Source organism: Polyodon spathula, chromosome 3, assembly GCF_017654505.1.
Source record: "Polyodon spathula isolate WHYD16114869_AA chromosome 3, ASM1765450v1, whole genome shotgun sequence".
NCBI lineage: Eukaryota > Metazoa > Chordata > Actinopteri > Acipenseriformes > Polyodontidae > Polyodon > Polyodon spathula.
The window spans coordinates 27,912,433-27,938,944 of NC_054536.1; the positions used below are offsets into that span (position 1 = coordinate 27,912,433).

The following is a 26,512-nucleotide window of genomic DNA, read 5'->3' on the forward strand; positions in this document are numbered from 1 at the left end:
TTTTGAATGTTTTTGTCCCCAGTGCTGACCTGGAATGGCCAGGCTGTGTAAACATTGCAGTGACGGTGCTCATGCCATGACAGGAAAAAATAGCAGGTTTGTCACCAGAGTGCAGGCTCTTGCATCTCAAGCCATTTTGACTCACTACATGATACACAGGCAAGCCCTTGTTCCAATAAAAATGCCACCTGTTTTGAAACAAGTTCTCGATTAAGCTGTTGGCATTGTCAACTTTATCAAGTCTTGTCCAGCAAATGCCCGCTTGTTTGGAGTTTTGTATGATGAAATGGGAGCAGAGCACCGTCAGCTACTTTACCACACAGGAGTTTGCTGGCTGTTGCGGGGCACAGTGTTCAATCGTTTGTTTGAGCTCGGAGAGGAAGTAAGAATATTTCTTTCCAACAACAATTCTCCCCTAGCCCAAATGCTTGTAGATGCTAAATGGCTTACTGTGCTAGCTTACCTGGCAGATATTTTCAATCACTTGAATACCCTTAACATGTCACTCCTAAGATAAGATACGTCTGTCCTTACTCATTGACAAAATCGGAAGCTGAGTCAAGAAGCTGGCCTTGTGGTACGATTGCATAAATCGTGGCAGTCTGGAAGCATTTTATTTATTAGATAATTTTTTTGGATGAGAATGCCTTGCCAAAGAGTGACTTGCAATCGCTATCGTCATTGCCAGCCTTCTAGAAAGCCTTCAGCTACAGCTTTGAGAGTACTTCCCTGAAGAGGATCGGAAAGCAGAGGGGTGAATTAGAAACCCCTTTATTATTGAAGCTCGGATTTTCTCAGCAGCTTCTTGCTAACTTTTGGATTTCTGTGTGACAAGAATACTGAGAGCTATCGCCTGCAGCTCTAAAAGCGCTCATGCCCTTTCCGTCTACCTACCTTTGTGAATCAGGTTTTTCTGCACTCACTTTGCTAAAAACAAGTACAGGACCCCGCCTCACTGTTGAAGATGACCTTTCCCTTAGCCACACGGAACCCCGTTTCAAGCATTTGTTTTCATCCATGCAAGCTCACCCCTCCTATCAGGCAAGTAATGTAATTTTTAAAAAATGTATTATAATTATTTTTTATACTGCTGGCTATATTTTAGTTGTGTTGATATTGCCTTGTAATGCATGTTTTACTTAACAATACTAACTATTCTGCAGTAATACAAGGCAGTGGGGTCGCAAAGTAATTTTTATCGGTAGAAGGGGGTCGCAGTGCTGCGAACTTTGAGAACCGTTGTTCTAGTGGATGACATGCCGTGACATGACCACTTATATTTCATATATTTCACAACTACATTTTCTCATTTCTCTAAGAGTATTTTCTATTCAACCTTTTCTAAGATCTTACAGTAAATATAGTGTTTGTATGAAGAAAATAACCCAAGACACAAACAAGACACCCCATTGAACCATTGTTTTTTATTTAAGAATGAAGAAATGAAGAATAAATCAGTAAATTTTAGAGCGCTGCAATTGCATGGAAGTGAACATACTCTAATGTTTGTTTGTTTTTTAATCAAAAATTCTTCATAATAGCAAGTCCACCTGCCACACGAACATCGGTCTGACATTCTCATGCTCTCTGAGACCCGGACTTGAGGCAGTCGATACCATTCCTTCACAGTGAACCTGCAGGCTTATGTAGGCTCAATATCTGTGCTTGGACACTGTGAAATTGCACTATGCAGCATGTTCCACACATGATCAATCGAGAAAATAATTCCTAATGTCAATGATGATTTTTGTTTGGTTCAATTTAACAAAAAAATGACCCTTAGCCAACTTTGAGTATATTATGTAGCCTCTAAAAGGCTCTCAGGTGGTTCAGATGGTACATCAGATTGTAACCATTAACCTGTCACCCAGCAACACTGTGCCACCAGTAAGAAATACCACAAAGAACAGGTGGCATTTCTTGCATCCACTGGGTGATATTTTAACCCATACCAGGTTGTTCATTAAGTTTTAACTGCTTATATTGTGATGTCTAAGCAGCTATTGTACTTGGTTACTAAATATTGTGTTTGCTGTATTATTATTTTATTAAAGCAAATTCCACCATTCCTCTTAAAAGGAAATGTGCCCTTAGATTGAATTAGTTGTGAAAGTGTATTCAGAGTGATTTTCTCTGGTAAAAGGAAAATGCTTTCGGCTTCAAAAGCATGGTCTCTCTACTTGAGGGGAATAAAATAGCTATGTATCTATTAGACTGCTGTTTGCTACACTCTACCAGTCATCCGCAATGCTTGATAGGTACAAGCTGTCAGAGTTCTCTTGCACTTTGGGTTCTTGTGTTTGATTTGTGCCACGTAAAATACATCTCTGTGCCTAATCTAGTGTCTCTTTTAATAGTCTTGGGTGACTGCATGTGGGTCCCAGAGAATACTACTTCATGTAGAAAAGGAGCAGCACATCATTGTGTTAATATTTTGGTAAAGTGATATCGTGAGCTGTGCCTTCTGTCCTCAACACAAAACATTACCCAGTTAAACTTATTAGAAATGATTTTTTGGCGCACAGCTTCCAATCCTTCACTGGTATTATTTAATGGCTTTTGCTTTACTGAAGATCTAAGCTACATTTACATCTGCACAATAAAACCAGTCTGTAAAATCTCAATTGTTCCAATATTGCAAAGGGGCTGCTACCGGTTTCAGCTGCAGTCTGCAATCCAGTTTGAAATCAGACATTTCACAGGTTTTCTTGTATGTGTCACATTTTTGTATACTTGAAATGTATAAATAGATTCACCAAGCGCCGACATTTCCCTGACAGTATATTATATTCACAGCCCTCATGCTCTGCCTATGTATTTTTTTCTGTAATAGGCAGAGATTTAAAACAGTTTATGCTTATTTGTTACCTTTTAATCATGAGTGTGAATTGGAGAGATCGAGTTCTGCCAGCCTGCAATCCAAACTGTGTCTAACAATCCCAATTAAAATCGATTTGATCTCAATCTGCTGCTGATGGAGCCTGATTTCAAGCTGCATTCAAGTCAGTCCCAGTGGCAGATGGAAATGTGGCAATAGTTTCAAGGAAGTTCACTTGGGAGCCATGAAGGTAGCAGTTCGGGCCCAACCTCTGCCTGTTACACTTACAGATACAGAGGAAAACATAATTACATTACGAATATCTTTATCCCTTGTGGATGAATATTGTCATTGCAGTAATATGTGCTTTAGTCGGTTATTATTTTGTATTATATTAGTACGTATACCACTGGATGTTTAGAAATCTATAGGAGGCACCAAGTTACCTGCTGAGAAGATGTCTTAGAAACAGGGGGCTGCAGCAACAGTTCCTATGGAGAGTGGGGGAAGTTTTAAAAAATCCATGTTTTATTTTCAAATACTGCAGTTATTAAGGGAATTAATCAACATGGTTAGGGCAAAAATGTCAAAAATATATATATATATATATATATATATATATATATATATATATATATATATATATATATATATATATATATATATATACCCACACATAGAGGGACACCCTGGATTTCAGTTCACTGAAGTAAAACCTAAAATAATTACTAGAGGATGCCAGAGAGTCATCTGGAAAGCAGACAAGAGTCTTTTTTTTAATTATTATTAATGCAGTTAATGTGTTTTCAGCTAGTTTAGGAAATACAATCATGCTAATTCTTCATATTTTAATTATTTCATCTTCTAATGTTTGGCAATGACTATAACTACAGTATGTGCTTAATAAATAATGTAAAGACCTGCAAGAAAATATTCTGCAGATTTTAGGAAGATAAAACTGCACTTCAGCAGTTGAATTGTGCATTTTGCTTAAGTTCAAGTGGTATTTTAAATAAGCTGATATATTATTAATAGGTAGTACTTTTTAAGAAGCAGATTTTATTCATTGATATTGCTTTTTAAGAAGCAGATTATATGGGATATAGGTACAATAACATGGTTTACTAAATAAAAATGTGTGGAAATTGACATTTTAAAATAAAAAAAGCATGTTGACATGTCTGTCCCTTGATGGTCATATGCTATTACGCCTTTCCTTTTGATTCTTTTCAAATTCCATAAAGAAATGACAAACATGGTTTGTGATTGGTGTGACATGGACCTGGCATTAGCCTCTGGCAGTAAAGTTAGATGGATGCAAGGTTGAACAGGTCAAGAATGGGGATTTTTGTGATACAGTCAATTAAACTTTGCATGGTTGAAAACACTGCCACTTACATAACAGTTGAACTAGAAAAAAATAAATGAAAGTTATGAATTCCTGTTACACGTAGAGAGTGTCTGGATTTTCAACTCCCCTGATACTAGATGATAATGTAATGTTCTGTTATAGTTTATCAGTTGTAAATGATCACGGTAATTATGATTATTGGCTAATATATAAAATATATAACATTTTATATAAATATATAAAATGTATTGTGATGCTAACTTGTTTACATAAATTTCTAAATATAGGCTTGCAAGTTCATACAAGTTCTAAATTGCGATAAACAAATATCAGCAGAAAAATTCAAATTCAAATGGGAATATGTAGGTAAACTAGAGCTGTCTCTGTTTTTATTTGTCTTTTTTACTGTCTTCTATATTTCTGAAACCCGTTTCTTAGACAGTGTAGAGGTGCATGCCTATGTGCTCTGACCTTTCAACTCTGGTTGTTTCTTTTTTTTTAAAAAAAAAGGGGCAGTCCTGTAGCAACCATTCACAATTTTAATGTCTCATAATTATATTTGAGTGCCTGATCTATTGATTCATTTTCTCAAGGTTTATAACAATACATCTTCAGTATGTCACAGATATGTCGATAGCATACACGGTTGGTTATTTATTTTATTGACGTGAGAAAAGTAGTTGACAGACCGTTAAATAATATGGGGATGAAAGTCACAGTTGGCACCATGCCTTTAGGAAGCACACTGTAAAAGCACACCATGAGTACCCAGAGGTGAGGTGTCTGTATGAAATGACTGCATGCTGTTAAAGAGTCCCTTGAATTGTAAAAAATGGCATTTTAAGATCTTCAACATGGGTTTGCAAAATGTAAAGCAGGTGTAGATTGGGGGGGGAACTAGCTTACAGTGCAAACTAAGAATAATAGAATAAAGGTTTACTATTAAAAGAAATCTTAAAAGGTTCAAATTGAAGTGAGTAATCTTCGGTGGACAATGCATCTGTTCATTTCAGATTGTTGCGTAGGAGCTGCTCTAACTGGAACTGAATTAACTGAAAAGTAGAAGGGGCCAGTTTGAGAAAGCTGGTGCTGTATCAAGCTGTGGAAGTGAAGCTTGAAGCTGGTCATTAGTGTGTTTGTGGAAAATCAAGACCAAACTCCTTCAGGTCTTTATTCCTGGGTGCTAGTATTTATTCTTATTCACCCTTTATAGTTGTTGTTATTTGTTTTATTTTTCAATGCAGAATGAAGGTGGTCTGTCAAACTAGCTATAGGAATAGCATAGAGGTTGGCATTCTGGACTGCTAATAGGGACATGGGACTCTCCTACTCACTGACCACCTGTGAGGATTTTACCCATCAGCTACAGCAGCATCTAGAAAAGCATCAAGAACCAAAACTGAAAATCCACACCGAAGGTACTGTTTTAATATTTGTTATAGTTTTCAACCGTTACTGGGTAATATGAAGTTGGCTCTCTATTACGGATAACCAAGGAAAGCATCCTATAAGCAGTGTGCGTTTAACCTAATTAAATTCTCCAGAAGGTAATAAAGCAGAACATTTCTGATTTAATAATGCATGCCATTTTTAAAATTTGCAAATGGATTTGGTCTATGTCTTGTCATTGTGTGTAGTATTATTAAACTCAGAATGATAGTTGAATATTAATTTGTAAACATGTTACAAATATATAAGACATAATAGTGTCATGCAACCCTATTTATTTGAAGGTGTACATGTGTGTGCGCATGTGTGTGTGTGTGTGACAGAGCAAAGCTCTGTCCTTTTTAAATTGGCAGGGATGGGGTTAATTTTCCCTACCTGCCCGGGTTTATTATGTTCAGGTGGCTGGGGTTGATTAGTTGATTAGATGATTGGTTTAATTAACGATCAATCAGCGCCCAGCCACCTGACATAAAAGGAGGCCTCTGCTTCTCATTTGGGAGGAGGAAGCTGAGGAAGCAGGTTGGTGTTTGTGGGGTTTTGTATTTGTGAATCCAGTGAAGGCATTGCCCAGACTGGAAACCTTAATTTTGCAAGTTTTGTTTTTGTATTGTTTTATTTGTGTTTAAATCCCTTTATTTTGCCCTTGTGCATGTTTATTTTATGTTTATTTATAATAAAAGTATATTTGTTTGAACTGCAGTCTGTCTCTGGGCCGCTATCCACTCACCAGCCTGTCAGTGTGACTGACCAAAAAAGACATCACAAATTTTAGGACAAAAAAAAAACAAACTATATGAACATAATTTAGATATTTTATTTAACATCATGTAAGAAAATAAACTACAAAATGATATCACAAAGTCTGCCGTCTACGGAAAAATGTGACATTTCAAAATGTCCCATTTGTTAATTTATGCCAGTTGTTAGAAAACTACAAAGCAGTATTTAATTCAATATGTTAATGTGACATTATTCAATAGGTTTCATTCGACTTTAAGAATCAAAATTGGGGTGATGTAAACCTTTTGGCCATTGCTGTAGATAGGAGAAATGTCCTAAAAACTACTGTTGTAAATAATAAATACTGTTTTTGGAGTAACAAGACAGATTCCCTGATAGTACTCCAGGCTCATTTTACTCCGTGTTATAACGAAGAAACTGGAAATTAGCAGTATGGGATAGTTCCTTATTTTTTCCCACTATGGGAGATATTTTTGGAGATATAGACAGTAGCTTGCCATTAGATTTGTAGTTATTTATCAACATAAGGCAGTTTATTATTATTATTATTATTATTATTATTATTATTATTATTATTATTAAATACATTGTACCTTGTTTTCTGTCAGCTGTTATTTGTTTACAGAATGTGAGTCTTAAGTTGTATATGTAGCTATTTAAATTTTATTGAATTTGTGCTGCCTGAGAGTTGGTATAAATGCCAGCCTGTACCCTAATTAAAGCACATGAATGAGTTTTTAATATTGCAAAGCCGGAGATCACATATTAATGAGGCACATTTTTGAAAATGGAAGACTTTCGGTTGGCTTGAACTAAAAAATTGTTCGTGACATTTTAGCTTGTTGTTGAGCTCCTGAAAATATCTAATAATAATAACAATAAAAGAGAAACAAAGAGATGTTTGTTAGTTCTGCCACTCTAATCCCTCTAGTGTGCTGTGCTATCTTCAATAGGATTTTGCTAAAGTTTTTCCCAGTATGGCATAGTGACATGAGGGACCAGAGAGCAAGCTTGGCTTTTTAATATTGGAGTGTCAGCAAACTGACCGGCCTTATATATATATATATATATATATATATATATATATATATCTATATATATATCGATATTCATATCTATATATATTATCATACACGCCGCAAGTTTTAGGCAGGTGTGAAAAAATGCTGTAAAGTAAGAATGCTTTCAAAAATAAACATGTTAATAGATTATATTTATCAATTAACTAAATGCAAAGTGAGTGAACAGAAGAAAAATCTACATCAAATCAATATTTGGTGTGACCACCCTTTGCCTTCAAAACAGCATCAATTCTTCTAGGTACACTTGCACAAAGTCAGGGATTTTGTAGGCATATATTCAGGTGCATGATTAAACAATTATACCAAACAGGTGCTAATGATCATCAATTCAATACGTAGGTTGAAACACAATCATTAACTGAAACAGAAACAGCTGTGTAGGAGGAATAAAACTAGGTGAGGAACAGCCAAACTCAGCTAACAAGGTGAGGTTGCTGAAGACAGTTTACTCTCAAAAGTCATACACCATTGCAAAACTGAGCATAGCAACAAGACAAAAGATAGTTATACTGCATCAGAAAGGTCTCTCCCAGGCAGAAATTTCAAGGCAGACAGGGGTTTCCAGATGTACTGTCCAAGCTCTTTTGAAGAAGCACAAAGAAACGGGCAACGTTGAGGACCGTAGACACAGTGGTTGTCCAAGGAAACTTACTGAAGCAGATGAAAGACACATCATGCTTACTTCCCTTCACAATTGGAAGATGTCCAGCAATGCCATCAGCTCAGAATTGGCAGAAATCAGTGGCACCCTGGTACACCCATCAACTGTCCAGAGAAGTCTGATCAGAAGTGGCCTTGATGGAAGACTTGCAGCCAAAAAGCCTTACCTCCAACATGGAAACAAGGCCAAGCGACTCAACTATGCACGAAAAAAAAAAACTGGGGTGCAGAAAAATGGCAGCAGGTGCTCTGGACTGATGAGTCAAAATTTGAAATATTTGGCTATAGCAGAAGGCAGTTTGTTCGCCGAAGGGCTGGAGACTGGTACACAAATGAGTGTTTGAAGGCAACAGTGAAGCATGGTGGAGGTTCCTTGCAAGTTTGGGGCTGCATTTCTGCAAATGGAGTTGGGGATTTGGTCAGAATTAATGGTCTCCTCAATACTGAGAAGTACAGTAAGATACTTATCCATCATGCAATACCATCAGGGAGGCATCTGATTGGCCCCAAATTTATTCTGCAGCTTGACAATGACCCCAAACCTACAGCTAAAGTCATTAAGAACTATCTTCAGCGTAAAGAAGAACAAGGAGTCCTGGAAGTGATGGTGTGGCCCCCACAGAGCCCTGATCTCAACATCATCAAGTCTGTCTGGGATTACATGAAGAGAGAGAAGCAACTGAGGCTGCCTAAATCCACAGAAGAACTGTGGTTAGTTCTCCAAGATGTTTGGGCCAACCTACCTGCTGAGTTCCTTCAAAAACTGTGTGCAAGTGTACCTAGAAGAACTGATGCTGTTTTGAAGGCAAAGGGTGGTCACACCAAATATTGATTTGATGTAGATTTTTCTTCTGTTCACTCACTTTGCATTTTGTTAATTGATAAATATAATCTATTAACGTGTATAATTTTTTAAAGCATGCCTAAAACTTTTGCACAGTACTGTATGTGTGTGTGTGTGTGTGTGTGTGTGTGTGTGTGTGTGTATACACACACACACACACACACAGTAACAGTCAAAAGTTTGAGTACACTTGCTGGAAACTAGGTTTTTTTTCATAATTGACAATGTTTTACGTCGTATATGTTTCTGTAAATACTTGAAAATAAAAACACGTTAGAGTATACGAAACAAAACATAAGGAGTATCAAAGCAATGTTCAAGAAAATTGAAAATTGTCTCTAAATCTTGGATTCCTCAAAATAGCCACCCTTTGCCTTAATAACAGCCTCACAAACACAAGGCATTCGGTTAACAAGTTTCAGCAGGAAATCACCCAACATGTCTTCCCAGCTCTTCTGCAGCAATTCCCAGAGATGTAGGGCACATATGGGTAGCTTTGCTTTGACTCTTCTGAGAGAAAAGCAACCGAGGCTGCCAAAACAGAAGAACTGTGGTTAGTTCTCCAAGATGTTTGGGCCAACCTACCTGCTGAGTTCCTTCAAAAACTGAGTGCAAGTGTACCTAGAAGAACTGATGCTGTTTTGAAGGCAAAGGGTGGTCACACCAAATATTGATTTGATGTAGATTTTTCTTCTGTTCACTCACTTTGCATTTAGTTAATTGATAAATATAAACTATTAACATATCTATTTTTGAAAGCATTCTTACTTTACAACATTTTTTCACACCTGCCTAAAACTTTTGCACAGTACTATATATATATATATATATATATATATATATATATATATATATATATATATATATATATATATATAAACATAAATACCCATTAATAATGAAAAAGTTTTTCAATTAAATGACGCGGTTACAAAGAGAAAAAGAAGACACTGGGGGTCTCTGTCTGTTGCTGCGCTCTCTCTCTCTCAGCCCCACTCTGCCAACGTTAGATAGCAAATGTAATTGAGACAATTCGCTCAGGGGAATTATTTCTTTGTACTTTATTTTTTATTTTTTATTTATTACATTTTTTTTTAATATGTATCTACCTTTCAGGTCAGCGTGTCTTGTTGACATTTAATTTATTTCTGTGAGGATGTCTGAGCAAGACAAATTGAACCAAGAGGCAGTGGAAGAAGCTGTCAGTTGTGAACAGGAGAGTGAAGGCTATCAACACTCCCCAGACCAGTCTATCATTGAAACCGGGAGCCTGGAAGTGGAAGAGAATGAGAGCGAGAGGCAGAAGGAGGAGACGGTGCAGAGCGACAAGGCAGAACTGCAGCAGGTGAGAGAGATAGAGGGGATTGACCGAGTGTGTGCCATGGCTTGGAGTCTGCTGGTGGTGTCTTGTTACAAATGTTTTGTAATTATTCATGTTCCAATATTAAGACACAATTGGGGCTGGTGACACTACCAAGATAAAACAAAACACTAGGCATGGTCCAGGAAGTTAAAGTAAATAAATATTTATAAACACATAATCAGAATTATTAAACAACTAATCCATAGGATTGTTTATCTGAATGGTTCTAACACAACCTGATGCATTACTCAGCTGATAACTTGCTGAGCACACTGCTATAGTTTTGTATTAAAAAAAAAAAAAAAAAAAAAATACATTTTCAAACTGGGACTTTTTAACTATTTTATCGTTTCTGACCCTACAAAAAAAATTTAAGATCAAAACTGTTTTCCTGAGACGTCTGGTAATCCTAGTTGTTTAAAACATCCATAAAGTAGTCATGGTCAGTTTCTAGACTGTCCTACATGACATATGGAATTTAAATGTCATTGCATATGACTTTTTTTTTATGTATATTGATGCGAGTGAAATAATATAATTAATTATCAATTCATGGCAGCCGAACTGCCACTTCTTCTTCTTCTTCTATTTTTTCTCTTTATTAGTCTTTTGGAACCCTTCTGTCATCTATCTTGTTGCTAGTGCTTCCTAAGACAGGTTCCCACAAATACTGAGTCATCTGTAGTTCTTTTTTGTGTCTGATTCTGGATGTTAGGTTGGGTCAAGGTCAACACGTGGGTTTATTTTTATTATTGGGCAGACACAGAAGAACATCATGGGCAAAAAATATTCTGCTAGCAGTAGCTGCCTAAATAGAGTTCTGTTATATTAATTAGCCACACAGCTCTGCATTGTAGGTGTTTAAAGCCAGCTTATAGATTATTATTATTATTATTATTATTATTATTATTATTATTATTATTATTATTAGTCCTTTCTTTTTGGTAGGGGTGAAGCTGATGTAATACATTTGGATCTTCTTTGTAGCCTAGGTCCATTCTTACAGTACCTCCAGACTTTACAACACAGTAAATACACGTGCTGTCATTTTCATCCACTGTTTGTTGTTTGCTGTCACAGAAACGAGGGGTAAACCAGGGGCAACAGAAAAAAAGACCCAAGGTAGGGTTAACTTAAAGTGTGTGCATGCTAAGCCAGTGTGGTTAGTGGAGGAAAGGTATGTGAATGCACAAGTTTGACTGTTATGCACATCTACAGTATACTGCAGTGTTTGTGTGCGTGTGTGTGATTTTTTTTAGCTGTTTCATAAATTCAGTAGGATAGTTGACGTTGTGCATTTTATTACAGCAGGGCAGGGAAGGGTTTATAAAAGGATAAGCTGGAATACTACAGTTGAATAGCATTTATTGATTATTACATGTTATTCTTCATGGCAAACTTGAACCTGAACATATTTGATATGCATTCTACACAGTATACTGGGTTTGAAATTATGTCAGATAGTAGCACTTTAAATCCAAATTGCTCCATACAGTAGAATTCAGCTGAAACTTGTGCATTTCTCTGATGTCCAAAATAATGCTCTATGGTTCTACAGTTTTTGGCAAATTACTTTGGATTATTTAGAATGCACATACCATACTGCATTATTTACCTTTATTTTATGTGACGTTTAGAAGTAAAACTTAACCATTACAAGAACAGTCAGAGAAAAGTTACTGTGTGTTCAGCCAATGTACATTGGTAATGTGTATCAATGTAAATAAAAAAAAACAAAAAAAACACCAGGATGCAAGACGCATAAATGACAATACAGCTGCTATGTAGTCCTTCCTTGCTGCTACAGTCATTATGCCCTCCCTATACATGTAAAGAGCACGTCCTGTGCTGCTTTTAGTTGTTGTGTCAGTTGCTTACTTGATGTTGTTTGCACTTGTTATTCTTCTATATCTTCAGCTAAGAGGTTTACGCCAAACTTTTCAATGAGAGTTGCATTACAAATGTAAATATTTAGCAATACTTCACCACACTGCAGAATTTTGATTTATTTGTTCAGGCTTGCGACTGGTCCTTGGCTGTTTTATTTCCTATATTCCCAGTGCAACTGTAGTCTGGCTAAATTTAGTGAGAGTGCTTTCTTTTATTGAGGCCATGCATCTTGCTTTCCCTGTGGTTGGCATTGCAGTAGCAGTAGCACAGTTTCATGACGACAATGTTTTTGAGTGGCTTATAAGACCTTTTTTTCATCCTCAAAACCTGACAGCTGCTGTTTAAGATGCTGTACGATTCCAGCAAATTACATAGTTGCTTTTGTTTGTTGCAGTCGGGAGCGAAAGGTAAACTGGTGCGGAGTCTTGCTGTGTGTGAAGAGTCTTCCCTGCCTCCAACCACAGATGGTTCTGAGGATAATCAGGTAAGGTCCCCATTCCCTGTCCAGCACCAGCAGCACATAGAGCTGGTGCCAAGATGATTCAAGGGCATACAAGGTCTTAAAACCTTTCTGGGTTAAGCCTGGGTTACAACCTTCTGTTCTATCTGTGTCTCTCAATCTATATGTCTGTTTGTCTGTCTTATCTGTCTGTCCATTTAGCCATCAACCTGTTTAGCAAGAATGCAATCAGCAACCAGTTTCCTAATCAAATGGATTGGTAAAAATGGATAATAAGAAATGACTTGAACAGATTAATATTCAAAAGCATAATTAAAATGAGCATGCGTATATTATTATACAAACATATGCATTGAGAAAACTTTATCATTAAAGCGCAAGTAGTAAGAAAAAAATTCAAACCTTCACAAAAACCTTCAAATACAAGAGATGACATGCATGTGTTGGTAATATAATGCTTATTTAAAATGTGAGGCTTCAGATAGTTCACCAGGAGAATTCATTGATCATTGAATGTTTGATTAAAGCTCAGAAGGTAAAGCCGCGCCATTCACCAATCAATAAATTGCTGCATCTCTTCTTTTAACTATGTAAAAAGCACAACCACTGGGAGGTTATATTTTGGTATTTATAGGCTTCTAATGAGTTGAAAGGGTTGAAAAAAAACACCATGACAGACAAAACCATAATGACAAAGAAAGCCTGGTTCTTTAACAAATAAAGATCATAGGCACAGTAGTAGCTAGTAGCTGTTTGCTTTTGTTTTGTGCAGACAGGGAAATAAATTAGACAATTTCAGTGGAGTGGTATTTACACCATCAAGTGAGTCAGAAGCTTATCAAAAAAAAATAATAATCCCACCTGCTCGTGGTACCCCTTGCTCTACCCGTTGAACCACATTGCCTCCCCAACCCTATATCCACTCAGAATTTGGTGCAAGCATAAAGAAGTAGATGTGCAGACCTCTGTGAAAGTCAATACTCTGTGTTGGGTTGCCAAGGAGTCATAATTGCAGATTGAATGCATTGTGATGGGTTGTCAATGTATTGCTGGGTAAACATGGGTTTTTCGTGTTCAAATATTCTTTAAAAATATAAATCATAAATTTTCAATGAGCTGAAAAACAAAAGTATAATTCATACCATATTACAGTAAAAAAAATCTCTGGGGGGGGGGGGGGGGGCAGAATAAACCTGGTACTCCATCGAAATGCAGAATAAGGAAAGGATAGAAATACAGTCTTTTATAAATTCTGTTATATGAACAAATATGAACTGGTCGTTTTTTTTTTTTTTTTTTTTTTTTTTTTAAAATACATTTCAAGCTGTGTTTTTCCAAATATTCAAATATTTGTTCCTGCCCTATGCCAGTGGCCACTCTAAATCCCAGGGTCATACAGCAAGTAGGTTGTATAGCTGTATTTTTAACCCAAAATCTCACATCTCTTTGGGAATTGCAGGATTCATTTCAACTGCAAATTACCAGCTCGGCAAGCTTTCAGGGAGATGACAAACCCAGTAAAGATGAAGGGGACAGAGAGCAAGAAAAAGACAAAAACAAAGAAAAAGACAAATCCACCGAAAAACCAAAAATCAGAATGCTATCAAAAGGTGAGCTGTGAATTAATTTTATTTACTTAAAAAAAGTAGCAATTCACATGTTATATGTTAAACATCTGATAGACTTTGATTTAACTTTCAATAAAAATATAGTTCATTGTATAAGAGTTTTTAATAACCTGTACCCACTTTTGGGATCCTACTGTTTTATGTTTAAATGTAAATTCATATCATTATTTTTCTGGATGTATCAGACCAACTAAGGATAGCAAAATTAACATTTAATCCCTGCATCCAGAATATTCTGCTTTAATAAATCCATAACCATTACTCTCATTTGCTTGCTCATAAAGAGTTCAATTTAAAAGCCTAATTAAATTAACTTCATAGCTAGGGGAATGCATTTTTTAAAGTAAAATAACCCTGTGCAAGGTAGAATCAGTCATGCTGTAGCTCAGTCTAAATAGATGTTGTTCTGCATTATTGTACGTTGTTCTACATCATTATGCTTTATTAATGAAACAGTTTTTTTTTTTTGTTTTCTTTTTTTTAAGAAAACAGAATCAGTCCCTTAGTCAATAAACTATTGGTTTCTCCAGGATTGCAGTTTGTCCTCTAAATGCCTTTATGTATAGTTTATATTCATGCAAATTTATGCACATGTATGGTTGTCCACTTTGTAATGAATATAGACATAATACAGCACTTGGAAACAGGACTTTATGGGGAATATATGTGTGGGCTTCCAGTTTGAGTGTCTGTTTATGTGGGCGATGTAATAGCACTTGTGACATTTTGTAATTATGACCTCTTAAATAAAGCTGTGTTCAATTCAGTTTGAGGGGCAAACAAACACAGTAAGTGTTGGAGCAGTTTTGACATTGACATTTTTTTTTTTTTTGTATTATGTTTGCATGAGACATGATGTTTCCTTGTAGTTCTTTGTCAAAAGCAAATATATAGGCAATATATAGTCAATACAGAAAACCTGGCCGTTGCCCTGTCTGGGCAGTTTTGTATAGGTGCAGCTTTTACTCACTCCCCAGATAAAAAAAAAAATTAACCAACAATATTTTGTTAAGTTCATTGTGCACATGAGCATATGGTTGCCTCTAATTTATTATACATATATAATATTTATTAGGGGAAAGGTTTTGGCATTGCTGGATGCTCAAAGTGGGGTTGTTAAAGCCAATCCCACTTCTGCATGAATTGCATATAGGTACTTCATAGAGCATACAATGTACAAAGTTATTATTTATTACAGAACATCTGAAAACATGGTAATATCATTATTTCATGAAGTGAAAGAGCTTATTACAAAAAAAAGAACAGAATTCTTGGATGCTGCATGCTGATTGGCTGTTGAGGAAAAAACTAACTACAGCTGTATGTTAGTGCAACACAACACACGCCCTGTTGTCTGTTATCCCTTACTTATAAAACCTAGTCACATTTTCAACCACCTTTTTTTCACAACTGCTTCTTCAACTGAACTTTGTTTAGTATATTTCTTATGCCCTCAGCCAGGATATATCTCACTTTTTAATGTATATTTTTTAATAAGAGTTTTAAATTTCATGGGTTGAAATTTCTAATTTCAACCCATGGTTCACCATGGTAATTTTACACTGTAATTTTACATATTCATTGTGTAAACTGGCGGATTCTAAACCTGATGTGACAGATGATATTAGTTGAGTCAATGTTAAAAGGGAATACTCTATTATACATAAAGTAGCAAACATCTATTTGTATAACACTCACCTAAGACTAATGATTGTTTTCACCAAAACCAGCAAAGTAGACTATATCATGCACTAGCGTTGTTTTACAGCAAAAAGATCAGCAATTACTGGCTATGCAGCATCTGTTCACATTCTGGTGTTTAGTTTCAAATTAAATTGGATCAGAAAGGAAAAGATTTGTACATAACCACAAAGGCTAAAATAAATGCTCTATCAGACAATAAGAGCATTTTGCTTTGGGAAGTGACCAGGATATAAACCCTACATGTAAACAGGTTGCTGTTAAAAGTTTTTTGGGGGAAAAAATCTTGTAACATCATTACTAGTGTATTATATGGTATAGTTACTTTGTTCAAAGGAAAAAGCAGGTTTGATTGTCTTAATAATAATACTAAAAATAATAATAATAATAATAATAATAATAATAATAATAATAATAATAATAATAATAATAATAATAATAATAATAATAATAATAATAAATGTTTTTTCTTTAAAATAAAGACCTAAAAATACAGCTTTAGCACACAGTCCCATCCCCTACAGATATTAATTAATTGTATGTATTTATTTATTTACCAATCTGAACAATAGAGTAATTGACTATGTATATATTTGAAATATGTGTATGTGAGTAATAAAACCTTTTTGTTTCAGATCACAGCCAGGAGTACACAGACTCCACAGGCATCGACTTACACGAATTCCTTGTAAACACTTTAAAGAATAACCCCAGGTATGATCCATTAAGCTTTTTTTCTGTATCTGGTGTCTGAGAAAAAAAAAAATACCTCCCCATTTTAACTTAAAACAAAAGTAAGACAAAGCCTGAATGTCCTGGAAACTAGAGGCGGTCATTAAAACCTTATACTGAAAAATGGCCATTTATCTCCCAAGATGCATACCTCCTGAAGAAATCGTTTATTATATTAAGGGCAACACTCTTGGGCTCAGGAAATGAATCCCGCTGTCTACTTCTGTCATGAAAAAACATACATTTTTTGCAGCCCACTGCAGAAAACTAGCTTTGACAGATAAGATTGTTAAAATTGTGCAAATTCAGAACAGAATTATATCTACTCCTCATAAGCATTCAAGTTATTACAAGTAGATGCATTCAACAAACACCCAGGACAACCCTAAATGCTCCACAGGGATTTGTATTCATTCTTTTTATAAATTCTTTAATAGCAAGTTTTTCATGATTTTTGCAAATACTGTTGGATTTAATGAGTGCTGTAAAACCCCCTCCCTCCTATCAGTTATCCCTTATCCACTTACTGGCTGTTTTTAACCGCCAATGTCAATGTTTATTACAATAAAAGAATAAAATTATACTTCAGTCAGTTAAATACTACATGCAGTCTACAGAAAAGATTATACCTCACCCCCCTCCTCATTAATGCAAAACTTAAATCCCACATTATTGGTGATTTGTGGATTGTAACACTTTCCACAATATAATGCTTCTGTTATTTGGCCAGTAGCTTTTATTAAGCTGTACAGTAGTTAACTCTTGTATGATGATGTTACCATATTGTCCATCACATTCCTCTTAATTATTGTTCACAGGGACAGAATGATGCTGTTGAAAATGGAACAAGAGATCATTGATTTTATTGCAGACGATAAGTAAGAAGCTCATTATTTATTTATTCGATTTTATTGTTTGCTCGACACATAGAGCTGGTTGTTTCTGTAGCAGCATCCCAAAAGTTAAGACTTCCCACATATGGAGCTGTTTTAAATGATATATCAATGTATGCCAATTCATTTAAATATATTTTACAAGCATTTATTTCTTCTTCTTTGGTTTTTGTTTTTAATTCAGTGTTTTTTGTGGTAATATTCAGATGTCCCAGTGAGGCTGGTATTTATTATGTAATATCTTTGTTTACTTATTTTAATACTTTTCTCACTTTGTTTAATCTTTTGTCTTGTACCATACCCCATAATCATAAAACTGAACGACTGTACTGAATTCAGTAAAGCCTTCTCGGTTTATTTTTTGTCTTAATCATACTACTAATAATACATCACAGTGCCCATATACAGTAAAAGGGAATTATGCAAGTTTGAAATTAAACATTATAATTGGCTACAGTAGCACCTTAAAGATACATTACAATATTGTATAATTGTAGTTAGCTCTCCAGATAAGCAATACATCATGTATGTTATTTAAATTTAATGCATAACGAATACGCATAACAATTTTGCTGCACAGCTTGAGTTTGCTTGTTATACAGCTTATTGCACTTCGTTGGTTCCTGGCGTCTCAATGGTCAATTATGAATATACTGCATGTGGTAGCTAGAGAATGCTGGGGCAGCTGATTGTAGCCTGCCTGGAAATTGTCAATAAGTCTGGCTTTCAATAAACAAACACAAATTAAAAAAAAAAAAAAAAAAAAAAACAACAACACAGTTGAATCCACTCACTTGCAATGTGGTGGTTTGTGACTGTAGAATAAGAAACTGGATTTTGGATGCTGGATTTCTCTGGGCCATCTCAGTCCCCCTCAACCTATTCTTAACAGTTTACCTGTCTGACAGCTGAATCTATATATTAAATACAGTATTCTGTGATTGGATATTATGGGATTGCAGATCCCATAATTTAGCATTAAGGTATATACAGTATTTATTGAAAGTACCACTCACTACTGCAAGGTAATGTTGCATTTTACTCACACCAAATATATTTTACTCACATGGTGTCTAAATTGGAGAGTAAATTAGTAAATTACTCAATGACCAAAAACCTTATCTGGAGCGCTGATTGCACCAATGAGCATCAATTGAATGAATATTTAATAGAGCATGAACAATAGCCATCCTAAATACTTTATCAAACAATGGCCAATCCATTGCACTTCTCATGTACTGTAAAAACACTTAAGAGGAACTCTCAAGATTATGCAGATTTTTAAAGTGTGTGATCTGTGCCCTGAGTAGCATATTTTCTTTATCAGAAGACTAAAGAATGTTGAGCTGTTCCATGACTAGTGGTTAAGTAGTGTATTTACATTCACTGCACCAGTTTGTTTGTTTTTTACCAAGGCGCGTTGTCTTTTCTCTTCCAGCAATCACTACAAGAAGTTTCCACAGATGTCTTCATACCACAGGATGTTAGTACACAGGGTAGCAGCTTATTTTGGAATGGATCATAATGTCGATCAAACAGGAAAGTCTGTTATTATCAACAAAACAAGCAATACAAGAATGTAAGTAATGATGTTTGGTTAAAATTTTCCTAAAACGTTTACCCTCATTTCTTATTAAGGATGTTGTGTCTATTTTGTGAATAAGACATCAGTCATGAATAATTACTGCACCTTATTTCCCTGTTCTTCAATAACATATCCAGACATACCGTAAGCATAGTGTGTGTGTGTGTGTGTGTGTGTGTGTGTGTGTGTGTGTGTTTGTATGTGTTTATAACATGGATCTGTCACTCCGTCCCAGTTCAGACAATGACTGTCTCATTTTAAAATGTATTAAACCATCAATTGGTTTAAATAAACAGGTTTGGTGTTTACATCCTTTACAATAAAAGAACTGCACTGTTGAGCATGGCTTGAAAAGCAAGGTTTGCTATTTCTGTGATTTTGGCCCCTCATAAATTAGACACTGAAGCTGTTGTGCAAAATGTGTGCCATTCTTTCCCGATGCCTAAGAAAGGGCTATTATTAAGTTCTCATGTGACACTACAAAAATTTTGTGTGTTATGGACAGTTTAAATGAACTTTGTACAAAATATAGAAAACGTGACATGGCTTTTGAAATATATATATATATATATATATATATATATATATATATATATATATATATATATATATATATATATATATTCATGTAAGAAGATTTACATGTTACAGTGCAATTATAAATTCATTTTAAAGTGTTACATCATCACATTTTAGCCAATTTAAATAAGGTACCCCATTCCCAAACTTCCATCATTAACCCTCTTCTATTACATCAGTCCAATCCACCCAGATTATCTATTGATCACATAATCAGTCTTGACCCCTCCCTCCATCTAGCATTATATATAAATGTGTATTAAATACAAGGTACTGTATGATAGGAAAGACCTTGGCTACATTTATTGCTACCTGTTATTGGAAATGGAATACCACTAATCTGCAGTGGCTGTCTTTCAACACTTAAGCCAGCTCAATCGTCAAACAAGACAGAGTTTTCAATTTCCTGTTCTGTCTCAAAATCACACCTTTTGGATATCATATTCATGTTTCACTTCTATACAGTATATGGTTTGAGGTTTGTAACTAACTTGGTATGCAGCTTATGTAAGTTTGATAGGATAAAGGGCACAAACTAGCTGTGATAGTGATATATGTTAGTACTTCCAAGGTTCTTTGCATCTTGTAATGAGGTACAATTGGAGGTGTGAACCGAATCTATTGTTTCCAATAGTCCACCGTAAGTTCCTGTTCTGTGTATCTGTTAAATAGCTGTTATTAGAGCACATGTGGTTTATGGAGATGGGGTTGTTTAATGAAGGATGCACCCACTTAACAAAATAGTCTCCCTGCAGAAAGATACACATTTAAGTAATGACTGCTATGTTTATCAGTGCACCTTTTTTAAGCAGCGGATTACTTAACATTTACAGTCTTTCATTTTTTTCATATAGACATATGTACTGTATATTCTACAAAATTGAAATAACTTAATGTTGTACTTTAGTTCTAAAGTTTATCCAGCATATCTGGTAAGTTCTAGCCTTATCGCGTTTCGCGCTTGAGCAGAAACATCAGTTTGTCCTAAAATAAATATGAAAATAGACTAAGCTTCTGAATACCATTTTATGTTAAAAGACAATCAATTGAGTTTCAAGTCACCATGCATGTCCTCCAGAGAATAAAAATAACATTGGTCCAAATGTAGGTCACTGTTTTTTATTTTATTTAATTTTTTTATCGCACTGATTTAACTATTTGCTTTTTGTCAGTATGAAAAAAAAATACAATGGCAATTAATTCTATAATTAATTCTCTGGGACAGAGTAGCAAGGGTGTGTCTGTTTGGTTCACTGACTGACAAGCTGTTTTAAAATGGGTGGGAATGAGTCTGCAGTGGAAACCTTTTGAGAGCGTACATAATCAAATAGGACATTCAACAACAACAATAGAAGATGGAACTGCAGAAGAATGCAGTACACTGGAACCACAAATTAACAGTCGTGTCACATTAAACAAAGCTCCTAATTACTTATTACAATTACTTGGCATCTAAAATAAATGCTGATATTTTCATTAAATCATTAAAACATATTACATTATTATGTAAACTTAGAATATTTATTTATTTATTTATTTATTTATTTATGTATTTATTCTTTTTTGAATAACACATGTTTTAAAATATTCTTAGTTTGACAGAATGGCTTTTGTAACAGTCTCCTTCTGTGCCAACAGACCTGAGGAAAGATTTTGTGAGCACATAAAGGATGATAAGAGTGAAGAATCTCAGAAGAGGTTTATCTTGAAACGAGACAACTCCAGTATTGATAAAGAAGATAATCAGGTATTCCTTTTCACAGTGCATGTAGCCAGTAGTAAGTGTGGTCTGCTATCCAGTAAACATGCATTTGCTACCAATATGTTATAAATGTATGTGGTTAAAGATTCTGTAGACATGCATGACATGATTTCTGCTCTGACTCACTTTGTGCCACATTTTTCTGTTTGATTTGCAGTCAACAGTCGCTGTCTGCGTTGCACCAAACTACTGATTTATGATTTTTATTAAAGTAAAAATTGGGTTATATTCATATTCAACAAAAAAGTTCCAAGCACATTTTCCTGCTGCAGGGCATCAAATTATTCGATCAAGATGAATGCAGTTCAGTGTTTTATTGAAGTCGACACTTCTGTGTTAGCTAGCTTGTGTGGCAAGCTAAAGCTTGGCCACCTGTTTGTTGGCATTAATCTAAAATGCATGGTCTGTGAATCAATTTCCAAAACAGAAGGAAAATCATATCTAATAAACAAACCAGCCATCCTTTCTTCCATTTTCCATAAAAAAAAGGTATTTCGCTGCATAAATCACAAATGTGTATTAGGGTTTCTGATATTTAGACTGCTAAATATTATATTCCAAAAGAAAAAAAAAAGTGTACATAATTTAGCTTTGTGGTAGACTGATAATAGTTCTCCAAAGTACACATGTTTTTAACTTTTTTGTGAGTTACCTGACCTGTAAGTATGTTAGTTACTGTAGATGGGTTAATCCTATTAATCCTAATATCTTGCCCAATATTAGTTAATGATAGAATAACCTAGTAAATTATACTCCAGGTGCTTGAATTAACTGCATAGTACTTTAAAGGTAATATATATTTTGTACACTTAAAAGACGTAACTGTAGGGTCTCCCGAGTAGTGCACTCCGCCTGGAGGTCGCCGGTTCCAGGCTATTCCATTGGGAGTTCCCAGCCGAGCGCCACCCGGAAGGGGAAGGCTTAGGTCGGCCAGGGTGTTCTCGGTTTACCTTGTACCAGCGACCCCTGTAGACCAGCCGGGTGCCTGCATGCTTGCCTGCAAGTGGCCCAAAGCTGCATTGTCCCCCGACACTGTAACTCTGAGGTTGCTGAAAGACGGGGTCGCAAAGTGAAAAGAAGCAGACGGCTGACAGCACTCGTTTCGGAGGACGCGGGTGTTCGTCTTTATCTCTCCCGGGTCATCACAGGGTTTTAGTGGTGACGTAGGCTTACGAATTGAGCATTTCAAATTGGGGAGAAAATTAGGTAAAATACAATTGCCGATTCCAAATAAAAAAAGGTAACTATATTGTGGAAACGATTTATTTTACATGTTAAAGTAGCCGTGTGAATTTAGTGCTTTTAAGCTTGGTTAATAGGTCAGTCAGGTCACTGTGTGTGTGAGTATCTGACATTCACCTGCTTGAAAACACAGGAGAATAGAAACGTTGAGTTTTTGATAGTTGCCAAATAGTGGATCTTTAACAGATGCACAAATAGAGAAGACCGCTTAAGCTGCTATTACTATTCATTGTTGGGAGGGATTGGAGATAGTGAAACAAATCAATTCTTGAGTCTCCACAGACTCTTGCCTGAATACATTTATTTGCTCTGCAATATATTATTACTCACAATGCCGCTGCTGCCCCCGTCACATCTGCTAGCCACTTTTCTTTTGTGTGGTTCATTAGGGCTTTATGGTAGGTAGGGGTGGATCCAATCCTAAAGTACACCACCTGCTATTTCCCTGTCCTGTGGTGACACTCAATTAGACTTTCAAGCAGCACAGTAAATGTGTGTTTTATAAATGATCATTTAAGGAAAGATTACTTCAGTTTTTGACATCTTTATGCTGTATCATGTTTGTCCTCCCGTGCCTGGAAGTTTGGTTGAACACAAACAAATTGTAAATTAGTGATGTGTGTTTTGACTGAATCCACCCCCTTTAGTTGTATTTTTGCTTTGTTTTCTTTTGTCTTTGTTTAGTTATTGCTTAAATCAATTGTTACATAACCCATGTGCATTTTTGATCACGCAGCAAAATAGGATTCATCCATTTAGAGATGACAGAAGGAGTAAATCTATAGAAGAGAGGGAAGAGGAGTATCAGAAAGTGAGGGAGAGAATTTTTGCACAAGATGTAAGTGGATACATACGTTATTTGTGCTAATAATGGGTTTAAAAAAATAATACAATTAACCAGATTTAAAAAAAAAAAAAAAAAAAACCCAAAGATATTAATTAGAGGCTAACACCATAAGGGAAACCTTAACCCTTTCTCCCTTAGAAAAAGATACAATTAAAAGATTTTTACAGCGCCAAGAGTTTTTAGAAAAGTTATAAAAATCTCCAGCATTATGATCATCTACATTAAAAATACATAAGTATGAAGTATCTGGCTATCCAGACTTCCAAAAAAACAATAACAAATCACCTGACATTAATTTGGAATAGACACACTTTTCGTTTCAGTGAGCTTCAGTGTATTGAACGGACAGCAGGTGGTGCTAGTGTATATACTTATAGTTCGTTCTGAGTATACCCATGTCATACCACCATCTAGTGACTAATTAGTACAGGAGAGGCTCCACCTGTTGGACATTTAACACAGGTCAGCTCCTGCTGCAAAATGAATTACTATTCCCAGGTCAGCATATAATAAGCAAATGGTAGCAGCTGCGGGTAGCAAATTATCTGCAAACTGACGGGTGCTAAAGTAACTATGCTGTCCAAATTAAATTCAGGGAAATCTCTGGCAGTCCATTTCATTACACTGCTGCCAACCCAGTACTATTCTCACAGGCTTGACAGTGTTAAACCATTACCACCGATTCATTCCTCAGAAAATGTACTTCTGCACTTGCTTCAAAACAAGGCTTTCCATTTTTATAATGTAGGTTTACAAAATCAATAAGACAGCCAAATAATCAATTTTCTTGACCACTGTATGACCACGAAGACCGCCCAAAGCCATAACATATTTCACATCACCCCAGTGGCGCAGCTGTTATAAAAGATACCTGCTTCTATGAGAAGCTGAGGGCTGCTTTGCAGTGGCAACAAATGTAAGTTGATTTAAACAGTAAAAAGTTACACAGTGGCCTTCCACAGTCTTTAACAGCAGCAGAAAAGTGGGAAAGGGTTGAGAGTGGGCAAGCTTCCTTTATGTTGATTGCTTTAGATGTGTTTGTCTAATGTTGCTTAATGCTAGAAATAACCACTAAATAACTAGTTTTACAATTTGTACTAAAAGTATTTATACCCAAGGCACACAGTGTGACATACCATGATGAGAAAGAACCCTAATGCTGATTCAAGTGGAGTAACACCAGAGTAGCATGGAATGAAGAAGCACATGAGAAAGGGTTGCATTGTACATTTGCAGACAGGCGATGGATGTAGTGCATATTTTAGTGCAGTTTTGAAGAATAAGGACAACCTACATCACCAATTAAATGAATATGTTTTAAACACCTGGCACTGTGAACCTAATTCATTACCAGAGTAAGTAAAGCAGGGCACTTCCTCTTGTACCGCAGAGTTGTGGTGAATACTTGCATACCGTGGTACCACTTAATTGCAGAGTTTCTCTTCAATTCCAATGTGGAGATCTGCTTGAGGCATCAGAAAATAATTGCAAACATTGTGTCAGGGGGAGATTTAAAAAATCAATTACAATCCATGGTTGCAACTGTCATTGTATGCATTTATAGGCTACAGAGGAGGAAGGGAAAGGGGGCAGGGCTAGGTTTAGCATGGGGGCTTTGTGAGAGTCATGGATGTTTGCTGTATTATGCATGTATTTCTTAACGCAGTGACACAGTGTAACAGTATTTTATTTCTTGTTGAATTGCTGATTTTAGGTTTTATCTACAGCTGTTGATTTCATGTGAGAAATCCAGCATTCATTTCACACAAATAATGTTTTGTCATTCATTTTAAAGCCTTACATTTAATATAATGTAATATACACATATTAATAAATTCAGTAACACAGGGACATTTTTTTTTTTTTACAATATTAAAAATTTTTTTAAAAAGGTTTATTGGTTACAATTTTTGCTTCATGCTTTTATTTGTAGTTAACTATATGACACAATTATTGTGTTTTTACAATGCAGTACACTATACTGAATGGCACATGCAGAATACATCTGCGTGCCCCTCAGGGCATTTAACACTTGTAAAACATTTATGAAGCCCTGGCCTGGTTTAAGAAACCAAGCTCTGCATTCATCAAAAGTAATTTTAAGAAAGATGCAGTGAGTCCCACATTGGAATCATGAACATGTAGTGAAGAAAACAAATGTATTCAAGAGCAAGGAGCATGAATATTGCATTGTTTTTACCATCTTCATTGGCTTTTTGTCATGTTTAAAATTACAAGTCTGTTTTATGTTTTGTTTTTTTCCTGTATTTTTAAACATGGATTCTTTTACAGATATTCTTGTTCTTTCCCAGATCCCTTTGCACCCCTGCCACATGACTGCCTACCGATTAACCCAGGGTGTAGCCCATAGCATGTTCTTATGGTTCCAATAGAGCAATTCAATATTGAAATCATTCCCAGTGATCAAAATAAAATACATTCCAGTACATTAAATTACCAGTAATTCTATGTTCATGGTCTGTGTACATTCCGGCCAATTGTTTTTGTATTCAGAATCGGAAAACCAGAAAAGGACTCGTTTTTCATTTTCTAATTTCTGAGTTTAAAATACAAAAAGAGATTCAGGCTTGTTTTCCCATTTTTTATATTGGTTTTTGCAACAAACCATTCGAAGTGGAATAATCTGTAATACAAAAATAAATAATAGACTGTAGGGACGAAAAATGTACTCCAAGAGTTGGTGATAAAGAAGGTAGTCTTTATTGAAGCAGGTATCTGGAGAGACACTGCACAGGAAATATGTTACTGCTTCTCTAAAAGGTACACACTTATACAATGATAGATATACTAATGCATCGGAAGAGGGACAGACCTATTCAACCAATAAAAGCGTGCCAGCAGCCTTTAGTGATCCTATGGCAAGC

The 26,512-nt window shown here is 35.6% G+C and overlaps 1 protein-coding gene across 5 annotated transcripts in view; it reads left to right on the forward strand.

Moving 5' to 3' along the window:
* Nucleotides 1-26,512, forward strand: part of LOC121312939 (cAMP-regulated phosphoprotein 21-like) — a 119,162-nt gene that overhangs the window by 64,049 nt on the left and 28,601 nt on the right. For 4 of the 5 annotated variants that reach the window (XM_041244915.1, XM_041244916.1, XM_041244918.1 and 1 more), the window contains 10 exons: nucleotides 5,414-5,587; nucleotides 10,062-10,290; nucleotides 11,389-11,430; nucleotides 12,593-12,682; nucleotides 14,118-14,268; nucleotides 16,623-16,701; nucleotides 17,538-17,597; nucleotides 19,051-19,191; nucleotides 21,415-21,523; nucleotides 23,517-23,618. In XM_041244915.1, the coding sequence (XP_041100849.1) occupies nucleotides 10,102-10,290; nucleotides 11,389-11,430; nucleotides 12,593-12,682; nucleotides 14,118-14,268; nucleotides 16,623-16,701; nucleotides 17,538-17,597; nucleotides 19,051-19,191; nucleotides 21,415-21,523; nucleotides 23,517-23,618 (963 nt within the window). In that variant the 5' untranslated portion in view covers nucleotides 5,414-5,587; nucleotides 10,062-10,101. The remainder of the gene's footprint in view (nucleotides 1-5,413; nucleotides 5,588-10,061; nucleotides 10,291-11,388; nucleotides 11,431-12,592; nucleotides 12,683-14,117; nucleotides 14,269-16,622; nucleotides 16,702-17,537; nucleotides 17,598-19,050; nucleotides 19,192-21,414; nucleotides 21,524-23,516; nucleotides 23,619-26,512) is intronic. The other variant, XM_041244917.1, reaches the window with a different exon arrangement.